The sequence below is a fragment of the Monodon monoceros genome, unplaced genomic scaffold (genome assembly GCF_005190385.1).
Source record: "Monodon monoceros isolate NGI ecotype Baffin Bay Population unplaced genomic scaffold, NGI_Narwhal_1 Super_Scaffold_9, whole genome shotgun sequence".
Classification (NCBI taxonomy): domain Eukaryota; kingdom Metazoa; phylum Chordata; class Mammalia; order Artiodactyla; family Monodontidae; genus Monodon; species Monodon monoceros.
The window spans coordinates 14,923,571-14,937,533 of NW_021703786.1; the positions used below are offsets into that span (position 1 = coordinate 14,923,571).

General features: G+C 41.3%; 1 protein-coding gene across 1 annotated transcript in view; it reads left to right on the forward strand.

Annotated features, from left to right (window-relative positions):
* SKAP1 (src kinase associated phosphoprotein 1) overlaps positions 1 to 13,963 on the forward strand; it is a 278,254-nt gene that overhangs the window by 248,661 nt on the left and 15,630 nt on the right. Inside the window, exon 11 of the mRNA XM_029211413.1 lies at positions 5,119 to 5,219. Coding sequence (XP_029067246.1) covers positions 5,119 to 5,219 — 101 coding nt within the window. The remainder of the gene's footprint in view (positions 1 to 5,118; positions 5,220 to 13,963) is intronic.

Genomic DNA, 13,963 nt, shown 5'->3' on the forward strand with positions numbered 1-13,963 from the left:
AAGGTACCATGGCTAGCAGGGTCACCTTTAAAATCCACATACTTTTCTTCACTATTCCAGGGATCCTTTTCCTGGAATGCTGTGCTTTTCCCTGATGGAACTGCTTACATTTTTAAAGCCCAACTAAGAGCTTATCAGAAGAGGCGAAAAAGGAATTCAGTTTATCCTGATTGGGTGTTAATGACCCTGTACGATGTAATTTCTTTTATTTTGTTCTGTTACCTAGAAAATCTATCACGGCCTTGTAGTATTGATTATTCAATCTATAAAGAGCTCGGTTTACAGCTTGACTGTTAGTAACAGGGTTATTCTAATGAGTGACTCTTCAACACCTCAGATTTTCACTAAATTCCAACCCATCAGCCTAACAGTCTAACACTAAGTGTCTTTGGTGATGACAGCTTATCTCCCTTCCCTATCATGAAAAGGCATGTCCAGGTAACCAAAAATAAAACTCATTCTGTGCTGTCTGTATGAAAACGACTGGCCGCTTGCTTGGGTATGCCATGAAAAATAAAAAGCAGAGCTGGAGGCACAAATCATCCTTAGATACGTCAAACCTCTGACCAAGAAGGATCTTGAAACAGGTTGCTTTTGCTCTGAAGTTGTAGGCAAACTCAGCCAAGGGGGCAGCCCATGTTCACTCATTTCTGCAGGGCAGAAAAATGGTTGCTGATGAGCATCCCGTTTCTGAGGCACTTTTTCCACTTTAGTGGCAGCCAATGGAGTGAACTATTACACAAAAGAAACAGAGGGAAGCCACAGAGGTATTTGCAGCTCTTACTTTTTGAAACCCGTTTCCCAAGACACATGTGAGTGGATCGTCACCCAGCTATAACTTTGGCCCAATAAAAGGAACACAGGAGATGAAAATTAGGATCTGTGAGTGTTCCCCACTTCAAGATCATACTTATAACATTAAGGACCATAGTAATTTCAAAACTCAAAGACTAAAGGGCTATGAAAACAAGCAAATAGTATTGTTCAGTTGCTCTTCCTGTTCTGGCGTCAAAGTCAGTGGAGCTTGGCAAAATTTTTTATGCCTTTCTTTCTGAAATGGTTAATAAGGTATCAGGCTGAGTCTGCTTTAATGGACTGAACATGGTGGCCTTTCTGGCCTGGCCTAGAGAACATTTCAAGTCCCTTCCAATGGGCCATTGCCTTGGCCTTCTTTGTCCATTTCTCATGCTCTAGCAAGAACTGGCTTTATCTGTCTTCTCCTTTTGTCTCTCTTTTCTATAATCTGTTAAGTAGTTATACCCAGGGCCACATTGGCACAGTCCTTTTGCTTATCAAGAAAATGTAAACAACATGCTGACTTGCCTTTTTTTTTTTTTTTTTTACTTGCCTTTTGCCTCTTTTCCTTGGTCACAGCTTGAATTCTGGAGCTACCCAATATCCCCCAAACAGAAGCCCAAGGTGACATATGAACTCTGGAAAGAACGTAGTCAGGCTCTGTTGTCCCTAAGGAGGGGGAAAGGCAGAATGGTGTCTGCTCCTTTCACCTTAGAACTCTCCCCGTCATGGAGACTCATTTTCAAATATTGACTCTGTCAATAGTAGCACCAACTTGGCCTCAGTTACAGGAGAAATGACTGTCACTGGTTATAAAGACTTGGTGTGGAATGACAGATGCTTTGCAATAAATACCTAGAAAAGAGAGAAAAACAATATATTTTTTAACTTGGTCTGCTGCTAGTCTTCCTATGACATTTTACCTGCTGGGAGCATAGCTTCTCTTACATGGGATAAAGAAAATAAGACGCTTCCCCCCTTTTTCTTTCTCTGGAAAGAGTCCTCCTCAGCTCTGCTGGCAACTTAAATGCTGTGACCATACCCATTAGCTTCTCTATCATTGTAATTGTTGTTAATTGTTATAACTGTCTTAGTTATTAGTGGTGTCATTATTGCTCTGGGTCCTCTGTTTTATGCTGAATATATTAGTGCTTTTCTTTCGAATTACCCGTCTTTATTTAGTGCAGAGTTACGTTTTTTGGAGAGACGTTGAGAAATGCTGGCATTAAGCTTTATTCTTTTGTTTTTCATTCCAAATGGACAGACTGGAAAAAAGTAATTAGATGGAATAATGTCCTCAAAATGAGAATGAGGATGTTTTGAATTAATTAAATGGTCAGAATGCTGCGCTATTTCTGATCTCAGACTGCTGCCAGAGGAGTGTAAACCTAAAGGAACCTCAATCCAGCCCATAGAGGCAATCCTTCCTCTCAGGCTCCCAGTTCCTTACTGATCTAAAGACATCAAAGTCTCCTCATGCTTCCTCTGTTCATAGGACATGCTGGGCAAGTTTAGGGAGAAGCTGGACTGGCCCAGCAGACCTCCCAGCCTTCAAGCTCTTCCTGGGGCCAAGCTTCAGGAATAAAGCCCTCCTTGGCCTTACCTCTTCACCTCTTCAAGGTTTGATCAGGCTTTTGTTTTACAACTAAAGCTTCAGGGAAATCTTCTCTGACCCCTCAGACTAGGTTAGATTCCCTATTATACACAAGACCCTCAACTTCTCCTTTGCAGACATATCGCAATCATAAATAAATAAAGAGTTGTGTGACTGTTTCATGGTGCCTCCACTGCTGGATGGCAGCCCTAAGGGCAGGGACTGTGTGCGTGGCTGATGCAGGATTCCCAGCATCTAGCATAGTCCATGGCACAGTAGGTTCTGTGTACATGTCTGTTGAAGGCTAAAGAATGAATGTAGTGAAGTTGTATGCACACATATACCTAAAGCCAATCACATGTGTTAAACTGGGAGTCTGCAATACAGAATCCAATCTTGTTCAGTTAAGACGTTCCTCTCCCTGATTTCTTTAATACCAGAATACCTCTGTTTAGATAGCAAGTCCAACCTTTTCCCCATTTTTAGCCCTTCATTCTGCTTATTTTCCAAAGCAGCCTTGTTATGATTCTGACGATTCCAGTTCTTGGGCTAGGCTAAACTATCTCCTGGATTCCTGAGCTCTATCTTCTTTAGGCCTTTAGCTTATGAAAAATTGAAGGCATCTTCTATCTTTAGTTTTTCTTGGAAGGCTTTTGTTTTTCTGCTAGCTTCTTGCATTCCCTATGATCTGTTGTGCTTTTAGAATAGCTTTTTTTCCAGGTGTTCTCCCCAGGTGTCTTAGATACCCAATATCAAATCACTTTTTACATATATACCCAAAAGGTACTCATAATCTCAGGAGCTGTCCCACACCCAGGCACATGGGGAGCAGTACGCCACAGTGACCATCTGCTAGGCCAGAAAAAGCCAAGAGAACTTTGTCAGTCTTACAATTTGGAAACATCAAGTTATGTTTTTAAAAAATCTATTTTTATAAAATTATTTTCTTTATCACATAAAAATCCATGAAGAATATTGATGTCAGTATACTTTTCATTCCTAAACTTAGGCAAAATCTTGGGGTGAATAATCAACTCCATTACAACTGAAAAAGCATTATATCCTCTGGGAAAACTACTTCATTTTTCAGGAACTGATATTTCTCTATTATTTCATGCACTGATATCCGCCCCCCAAAAAACATGCCTTGTCTTTTCAATAGTTAGCATTTTTTCCTAATGAATTTTTTTTTCCAAACATATTCTTAACTCTGTGCCAGAATGTTTCCAGTGTAGTTGTCTTGTTTGCTACCCTCTGTTGTCTACTGCATATACAAACATTTTCTGTGTAAAGAAAACATGCTTGAGTTTCTATATGGTTAACATTTTTACTTTTGTTTGCAATATCTGAATCTTAACTGAACAGCTCTGTCCCCCTCTGTTTTTGTGCACTTTAAGATTCCTACTAAAGTTCTTTTCCAGAGACATATAGGGATTTTGTTCCTCTGTGCCTTTTTTCTTTGAATTGCTCATAAGTTAGGAACGAAGAGAACAAAAGCAAATATAGCCAGGGCCTCTGTCCCCCCACTGCCCACTTGCCCTCTGTCTATTCCCATCCTCAGCAACTAGCACAATCACTCCTCATGGGAGGGTCAAGACAAATGAAGGGAAAGGTGGAAACTGTAGAATAAGGTCCCCCCAGATCATTTGAATTTTAATTAGAACCCAGGACTCCTAACTCCCATCAGTAGGAATGTCATCTTTTGTAGGTGCTTTGCATATCACTCTCATACATAGTGTCCTAAGGAATGGGGAGCACTGCCACATTATCCCTGGTCCAGTGGGCGTTAGCTCTCCTGCCATTCAAATCCCCAGATCCTCTCCCACTTTGTACTCTAGTGTTTAACCTTTCCGGGTAGAAGAAGATCAATACGAATTCTTCATTGTTAAGAATCGATGACTGTCCTGTGGCATCACTGCCATCTAGTCTTGCTGAGAAGCCCAGTAAATCTCTTCAGCTGCTTCTAAAGCTTGGTTTGTCGTCTTAAGTTGCTTTCATTTTTAATGCAGATCACTTTGGTTTCTGTTCCCCTGGGGGCTTGCAGATAAATCTTGGCAGACATGTTCAGCGTCTACAAATGAGATGCTGGAAAAGGGCCAGCCCACCCAGAATTTAGTTGTAATGGATGAGACACCCCCTTGGTTCCACTTAAAGACTGGGCTATTCGTTTCCACATTTATTGGTAATTACCTCATATAGTAAGTACCTGGGTGGGAAGTGCCCAGGATGAAGTTCCTGTGTAACAGAGGAGGCCAACCTGTGAGACTGCAATGCAGATCTGTGCTGGCTGACTCAGCCTCTCTCGTAAACAAGCAGAAGTAGGAGACTTATCTCATTCCTTCAATGCATAATAAAAAGAAGCACTGGATAGCTTAGATGCCCTGGATGAAGAAAGTCTGGCAGAAAATTTCTTTGTGCTGCTTACTTATAAACCAAGTGAAAAATTACCTGCCTGATTTTCTTTTATTAATAAACAAATATATTTATCATATTAATGAATAGCATCTGACTAAGGGTGAACTGTAAATATTTAATGTTAGTTAATGATCTCCTTCTCCCACAGTCCTTTGCTCATGCTGAGTGTCTGGCTGTATCTCATCCCAAGCCCCCTGAATCTTAGGTTTCCTAGGGGTGATATCAGAACCTTGGTTTCCATTTGCAGCAAAAATGTGGGCTCCATAGAAAAAGACAGGGTCCTTTCAACTTTGATTTCTCCTCTCTTTGATCAGTGGACTGTGCCAGTTATTATCAGGGCCTATGGGATTGCCATGGTGACCAGCCAGAAGAACTGTCCTTCCAACGAGGTGACCTCATCCGCATTCTGAGCAAGGTAAGGATTAGAGTGTGGGGCCCGGATCAAAAGTCGATTTTCTCACTCTTGATGATGTAGTCACCATAACCAGAATTATCCCATGTCATATTCTTCTCTTGTGTGTATTACATGGTTCCCTCACACGTAAACTTCCATTGTTTTATAATTGCCAGGGAAAATTTTAATTGAAAATTCAGATTCAGGAACCAATTTTCAAATTTAAAAATAGAATAAAGTAGACATAATACTAAAACTATGCCAATCAAAATTTGATCTTTTTAAAGGGTCTCGTGGTGCTTAAAAGGTCATCACCACATACATAATTTATTACCGTAAAATACTCTTGAAAATATTCTAGCTGGGTCAGCCGCCTTCCTGTTTCATCTATAGATAAACAACACTGTAACATAGTTATATATGGGGGGAGGAGTCAGAGCTAGTTAGCTCAGTTGGTTTGAGCAAGTGCTGACAAGGCCAAGATAGTGAATCCAACTCACAAGGGCCAGCTAACTTCATTCTCTTCCTCAGTCACAGAGGTAGCCCCTAGCCACAGCTAACCATCTCACAAATGGTATTGCTGGATACAAAAAAATGGGCAAAAATAAGGATATATTATTGCAGATCCATCACCAATGTGAAGAAGCTTCAAAACTCATGGGCTACTGTTTGAGGGATCAGTAACACCAACCTTGTAAAGAAAGACTGCACATATTCTGTATAGGTGGGCTAAGGAAATCCACTCTGTCCCTAAAAAACTTGTTAAAAAGTTCTCCCTCTAGAGGCAATCAATATCAACAAACACATTTTTGAAAGAGGCACAATTTGCTCTTTAATTGATTAGTATGTGAACTCCATAAAGGAAAATTGAAAACCCATTGTGTTATTAACCCATCCTTTGCAATTTATCTTTGTTCTGTAAATGTCATTACCTTGGCCAGGTGTTTGTCTCAGTTTGAAATATACCACAAGCTCCTTAAGTAACAGACCAGGGCTGACAGAAGGTACCTTTCAGCAGTTCCAACGAGTCCCCTTTGAACTATGACCAAATTCAGACCCAACCTTCTTCCAGAGAGCAGGAGGCCCGCAATCCCTGCTGGGTGAGATCAGAATCTTCTAGTGATTTCTTCCAGACTCCTAATTCAGCACCACCCTAGTGCCATTCCGGTGAAGCTCCAATACACCAAGAATAAATTGGAAGCAAAGAAGGGAGTGGACATTGGCCTGATTGGTATTTTAAATGCCCGAAAGCAAGACTTGCCGAGTAATAGAATTTGTGTACATTACCACGCTGGGGTAATCGAGTTATCCACTCAGGTGTGACCAGGCCTCTGTTTGCCCAGAGCGTGCAGGTGAACAAATTAACTGTTTACATTGTCTGAGGTGCCTGCAGCAGGAGGAGGGGAGAACAGAGCCAGACTGTCTGCTGGCCTTCTCTCTAGGTCATGATTATTTTGTTTGTTTTGCATGTCTTTTGCCTTTGTTAATGACTTCTCACTGGGGGTCCCTTTCCTCCATTTAGAAGGGGCTGTGGGGTGACTTGCCCTTGCAGTATAGAGCTGTCTGCGGTTACCAGGGCTGTTGTAATATTGAGATTACAAAGAACATGGGGACCTTCCCCAACTTGTTTTGGGTTTTTTTAACCAACCCCCCTTCCCGTCCTCCATTACTAAAAGCCAATATATGAGAGTTTAATTCACAGGGAATAGTTTGCTGCCTTGGTTCTATTGGGCATCTTTCTCCATTTCCTGGAAGGACCTGAGTTCGTAGTCATCCCTTACCTTGGTAGTAGCACATTTCTTACCCCAAAAGCTACACCAGTTGCCACCCTTCTCCACATTGCTCATCTCTGCATGGCAAGGGAAGAAATGAGAAGCTAGAAGCTTAACTGAAGTTTCCCTCATAAAACTTCATTCCAGTTAACGTTGGCTTGGGGAGCATTTCAGATTGGATTTACCTTTATTATATTACTTAACTCAATAAGAGTCCTTGGACAGGAAGGAACCTTAAAAGGCCACCTGATCCATTCCCTTCCCTCTAAAAAGCACAAATGAACCAATTCAGACAGATAGAAAAGGAGATTCCACTGCCATTATCAGCTGTATGTCTATTCAGATGTTCAGTAACTCCTAATCTCAGGAATTTTCTCTCATATGGATCCTAAATTTATTCCATATTATTCCATATTTAGCCCCAGCTGGCTTCCTTTATTGGAGTCAGTTACACTCTGCAGCCTGCCTCTCACACCTGCAGGGACAGAACTGACCCAAGTTGAGGTTAGTCCAGAAAAATGGTATCTAGAAATCCCCATTTTATTTTTCTCTCTGGCCAGTAGAACTTTTGTCAGGCAAGAAAAGCCCACTTCTTAGGAACCTAGAGAAGTCTATTTCCCTGAGAAACACAAGACAAGATGCAACTGAGTGCAGCTCAGCTTACCTGGAGCAGTTTCCTTACCTGTAAAATGAGGGAGTTGTGTTAGATCTTTAAGGTTCCTTCCACCTCAAACATTCCCGGTCTAAATTAACATGGTGAGGCTGACTTTGCAAATCTGCTAAAGAAATTCCACACAAAAATGTGTCTTAGTTTTAATTATTTATTCAGATTAAACAAGCAAAAAAATGCTAAGTTCTTTTGTTTTGGGCCCTCATAAATACATTTGGCTTTTCCCTCTCTCTTTGTATGGTAAGAGAAATATTCTGAGGGGCAGGGGGTGGCAGGTAGAGAACAGAAGTGGCCCCTGGATGGGGGAGTGGGGTGGGAATTGGGGGGTAATAACTTTATTCTTGGGTTCCTGCTGTTCCCTGCTGTTTCTTTCTCTCTTATTTTTTTTGGTATTTATTTGTTTTTTTTTAAATTGAAGTATAGTTGATTTACAATGTTGTGTTAGTTTCTGGTGTATAGCAAAGTGATTCAGTTTTACATATATATGTATATGTATATATATATATTCTTTTTCAGATTCTTTTCCATTATAGTTTATTACAAGGTATTGAATTTAGTTCCTTGTGCTATACAGTGGGACTTTGTTGTTTATCTATTTTATATAGAGTAGTATATATCTGCTAATCCCTAATTTATCCTTCCCTCCCCCTTTACCTTTTGGTAACCATAAGATTGTTTTCTGTGTCTATGAGTCTATTTCTATTTTATAAATAGTAAGTTCGTTTGTATCATTTTTTTCAGATTCCACATATAAGTGATATCATATGATATTTGTCTTTCTCTGACTTACTACACTTAGTATGATAATCTCTAGGTCCATCCATGTTGCTGCAAATGGCATTATTTCATTCTTTTTTATAGATTAATAATATTCATTTTATATATATATATATATATATATATACATATATATATGTATACACACACACACACATACATAAACACACACACCACACCTACTGTTTCTTAATAGTTGCCCAAGTATGACCCAACCCTCAATCCTAGAATCCTAGGGCCAAGAGAGTCTGTTAGGGTCTAGGGCCTTTGGACAAGAATGATCCCAGAAAGAGAGCTATTTACCCTTTAAAAATTTTTTTTCCAGAGAAGATGATTGGCTGGGTAAGAAAGCTGCACCCCCATTGATAACCAAATGCCCATCACCTGTCCTATTCTTAGGGAAGCAAATCGTCAACAGGTGGGTTACTTATGTGACCCTGAACAAAGTCACTTAATCTTGCTAATCCTCAGTTTCCTCATCTGTAGAAATGGGATAATTTCTGTTTATAGGGTGTTGTGATACTTTCATTAGAGAATTTGTGTAAGGAAGCGCCTGGCATCTAGGATGATAATTATTATGATATTCCCCTCTTTTCCACTAACAATAAACTTTTGGGGTCAATATTGGGTACACACCAGGAGTTCAATAAATTATTAGTGAATTGAGAGGAAAAAAAAAGGTAGCCTGTCCTGCCAAGAACTCTTCACAGAGATATTCGAAAGCTCAACAGGTCCTCTCTTGGAAATAGAAGGCCATCCAGTGAAGAGGCCTTACATGGAAATACACTGTGCCTTTCCTGGTCTGAGAGAGTTTGTCAGTGGCAAAATTGATCAATTGTTCAAACTTCTTTACGCAGGCCTCTCACTGTTGCGGCCTCTCCCGCTGCGGGACACAGGCTCCAGACGCGCAGGCCCAGCGGCCGTGGCTCACGGGCCCAGCCGCTCCGCGGCATGTAGGATCTTCCCAGACCAGGGCACGAACCCGCGTCCCCTGCACCTGCAGGCGGACTCCCAACCACTAGCGCCACCAGGGAAGCCCCTGTTCAAACTTCTTTGAGGAGAGGCCAGAGCCATGTATCGCAGCTCTGAAACAGTAAGCAGTGGCAGTCTGCAGGACCCCACCCACCTCCCCAACACATCCATCCGTTACTAAGCCCCACGAAGTTGCATGCCCACTTAATGCACTGAGTTCCAATTTGGGCTGCAAATATATTAAAAGGAAATTTTAAAAATGGAGCAGATCTGTGCATCCAGTGGAAGTTCCCGCGTGCCTTTTGGGCCCAGATATTTCTGAACAGCATTTTTGGTGCAGGGACCGAACTTCGCTTCCACCCGGTGCAGGGACGCAGCTCAGGCCACGGCGGGGTGTTTAACGCTCTTCAGTGGCTCCAGATTGTGGTGCTTGTGCAGGTCTCCTCATACGTAACCGATGGCTCCCGTAAATTACTTCCCACCATGCCTGAGACCACCGCAGAATTCAGGTTTGAATAGAGCAGGAAAAAGGTGTTTGAAAGGCCTATTCACTCAGCTACGTTTTAATTTCCTTTTCAATCTTGTCCCAATTAATTTCACAAAATTAATCTCGCAGAAGCAAACTCGGCAGCACAGAGGCTGCGGTTTTAGTGTGGCGGTCGCTCTGCCTGAACATGAAATAGGAGCTAATATAAAAATCCATCTGCTGTGTTTGAAATACACGCCGGCTGCTGCTCAGTCCTGTCTGACATTCCAAACATCAACAGAGGGGAAAAGTGATTTGGGGGTTAGTGGCCATCAGTACTTGGCAGGGGTTCAACAACAGGTGTACTCCAAAAATCCGTTCAGCCTGGGCACCAGGCATGACAGGGTAGGTGCTGAATCACCCTCGGCGCAGTAACACTGCGCCCTGGCTTAGTTCCTTTTACCTGAGGAGCATACGGCCCCTCCGTGGACCAGCACTGCCATGAGCATTTATTGTAAGTAGGAGAAAGGGAGGTGAGAAGTCTCTATTTGGATAAGACGAGCCACAGTTTCTATGTTTCAGAGAAGTGACTCTGTCTTCCTGGCTTAAAGGCCTCTCGTTGGGGAACCTTTTTCTAAATAATAAAGGTACTTGTTCTACTCTTCGAGATAACCTAAATAAACGCCCATTTAAAAATTAGGCCTCCTCTTCCAGAAGTAATTTATAGTGGTAACATGAGCTGTCCAGCAGATAAGGGCAAATTAAAGAGAGAGAGAAAGAAACTCTTTCTCAATTGTCTAGAAAGAAGAAGAGGTCCCTGAATGACCCTTAAATGGTCCCTGTTTACCATTTAAGGTAAACAGAGTTGATAGGCTACATCTCTTGAGCTTATGTTGTGTGACTCATGAGTTGGCCCTGGGCTCCTCCAGGGTTTTTCCGGCTACTTATTTCCATGGAAGGCAGCCTTGGAGCAACAAGCTGGGCACCACAGAAGGGTTATATTTACATGGTGGCTTAGCCAGGGTGGGGAGATATTCTCACCGCCCAAACACACCATGCTTTGGTTGTCTTCTGGTACAGTTGGTATGGAAACAGGGAGCCTTAAAGGCAAGGTCAAGTTTAACATTGAACATATAATGCTGTCAGATGGCCATGGGTCTTATGTGGATGAGGATGGACCGATTTCATCATCCTGGGTGACAGTTAGCTTCCAGCACTGGATTGGAGCTACTTAAATTCAGGCCGGGTCCTGGCTCCAAACCCAGCTCCTAGTTATCTGAATGCAGCAGGCCTGTCCCTGGCACACCTGGACTATGTTAACATAACACCATGTCTGTTACAGTGGGACTTTTAAAGCCCAGTGTTCTTCACCTACTCCCTCAAAGGACTACTTAAAGAATGCAGACCTTTCCCCTCCCTTGACCCCAACCCCTCCAGAAGAGATTTGTATGTTGTAAAAATTATCTGAATGCAGCAGTACTTCCTCTTTTAAGTGTGCTTAGTTGAATTTGACAACACCTCATAAAAACAGATAAGTTAATTCCTTCAATTGCTTTAAATGAAGTTGTTTTTTTTTTAAATTTCAGGGCTCTGAGGGAAAGGAGGTGTTTGGTGACATCTAGTGTCCATTTAGGACTTCCTCAGGCACCCTTACCCTCCGTTTGGCTGACTGGGGGATGGGCAGGGTAATTTGGGAGGTAATTCGGGGGTAGGAAGTGGGGAGAATACAGGCCTGGGGCATAGACTGCACAAACATAGTGATGAAACTGATCAATGCCTGCCAAAGAGCTATCATTCACCTCTGACCTAACCAAAGGGGACGGTGAGGGAGGGTACCATCAGAAAATATCTTTTCTTATTTATGATGATACGAAAAGAGAAGCAGAAGCTGTCCCCATAACCCCATTTCATGTTAACAAGCAGGTCAACACTGTGCTGTGATGACGAAGATGATGATGATGGTGTTTTCTCTCATTAATAACCCCTATGGGAGGCTGTAGAGTTAGGAGAATGGGAATGGGATTTGGGGTCAGCTGGAAGGCAACGGTCATACACCGGTCAAATTCAGTAGAGGCCATTCCTTTCCCCCAGACAGGAACCAATCATCTAGAACAAACCCTGGCAGCCTCATTCCTTCCAGGTAATTTTTATAAATGAGGGGACACCCATTCCAAGAGAGGACAAAAGGGAGAGGGTGTTTGTGAGTGTGCATGTGTGTATGTGTGCTTATGCGTGTATGTGTGTGTGCATATGCGTGTATGTGTGTGTGCATATGCGTGCATATAAACCTGCAAACAAGAGACCTGGCTACATATCAACCTTATTCTCTAAACCCTGGCCATTTATTATAAAACCCATTTTAAAAAAAAAAAAAGTAAAATTGGCATTTTGCACTTTAATCTCCTCAGTCCTGAACTGTTGTCCTGGACAAGACCCTTCACTTTGTACACACACACACACACACACACACACACACACACACCTTTCAGTCAGGTGGAAAGTCCCAGATCAGATAATTAGCTGTGAGACCCAGACAGAAATGTTTACCTAGAACCATATAAGCCATGGCAGGGTTAGGTTAATGCTCACAATCACCCAATGCTTTACAAACTCCAGTGTAAAAATATTCCAGCCATTTATTTTGCGGTGAATTTATAACAAATGCTGTTAAAGGCTTCGTCTTTTGACAGAGGTAATAATAAATTCACTGTTAAAGACGGTAGTTTAATTCCTTATACCTCCAATACTGCACAGAATAAACCATATTCATCACTGAGTAATTTTTTACCACATAAATCTTTAAAACTAACCAGTGAAGGCTGTTGAGACTGAAATATTGTAAATTTATTAGATATGCCCATGTAGTATTGGATTCAGAGGTTTCCATTCGAATATATTATGGGGAAAATTTGTGTCTTTAACTGTGACATTCCCTCCATTTCCCACTGCCAGTATTATAACAAGCAGCTCCTCCAGAGTCAACTGCACGTTTATTAGACAGAGACTTAGTAATAAACTCACTAATCTGCCAAAGAGGCTGGATGACATTTCGGTGAGATGCTCTATTTAAAAGGGGTCACAAAAGCTTTGTTTCTGTGTAATTATTTTCTCAAAAGGAACTCAGCCTCCCCAAACCTGTCTGCTAGTGTTTCTTGGTAGTGTATGGATCCAGCTCGCCAACCAAACTAGCAAAATACTGAAGCAAATTATAACCTCATTGCAGATATACAGAGCAGTAACTTCTATGCTTATAGGATTAGTTACAGGGGGCTTGGGATAATTGGTTAGAACACAGAAAAGCTGGAATTAGCAGACATTGCCAGACTTGTGGTATTTAAGACTAATAAAAAGAATATTGATTCTCACACTAGAAATAATAGACAATGATTTCAGAAAACTTACTATTTAAAAACTTTCATCTTGACATATGACGCATTCAAGATACAATTAAATCCTCAGATTTGAACAAAAATCCTTTTACTTTAACATATAAATTTTGAGTGAAAGTCTGTGCCTGTAAGACGAGAATATTCTTTCTCATAATTTGCTAGTGAAGTGACATTTAAACTGACCAACTGATTATATCAAACTGTAATGCCTTCTCAAGTTTCATTAAGGAAATATTAATATTCCTAGAATGAAAAATATTTTTCCTTTTAGATTCAGAAAGTGCATCATCTTTTCAGCAAAGAGCTTGGGCGGTTTCCCTGTTCCCACTAATATTCTGTATTTGGCAAGAGTTCCAGATACTAAAAACTTCCAAGGAGGATTATGAACTTTAAGATTTTTTTTAATAAAATAAAATAAAATGCATTTCTAAATATTAAGCAAAGGAGAAAAATCTTCTGGCAGTGCAAGACTGCAGCCCATCAGAATAACTGTTAAAAGACAGAACTCAGCTAGAAAGATAAGCGAAATACCAGCAATTAATATTCAGCATTTCACATTATAGTCAAGAAGATGTGTTTTTCTTTGTGATGTGTCTCATAAGCTAAGAGTGTTGGGAGCCAGACTCTGAGCTCTGTCTTCGTTTTGTGCAGGAGGATTAAGGAGAAAAAGAACAGCGACAACAATCCCGCTCCATCTGTAAATGAACAAACATCTTGAT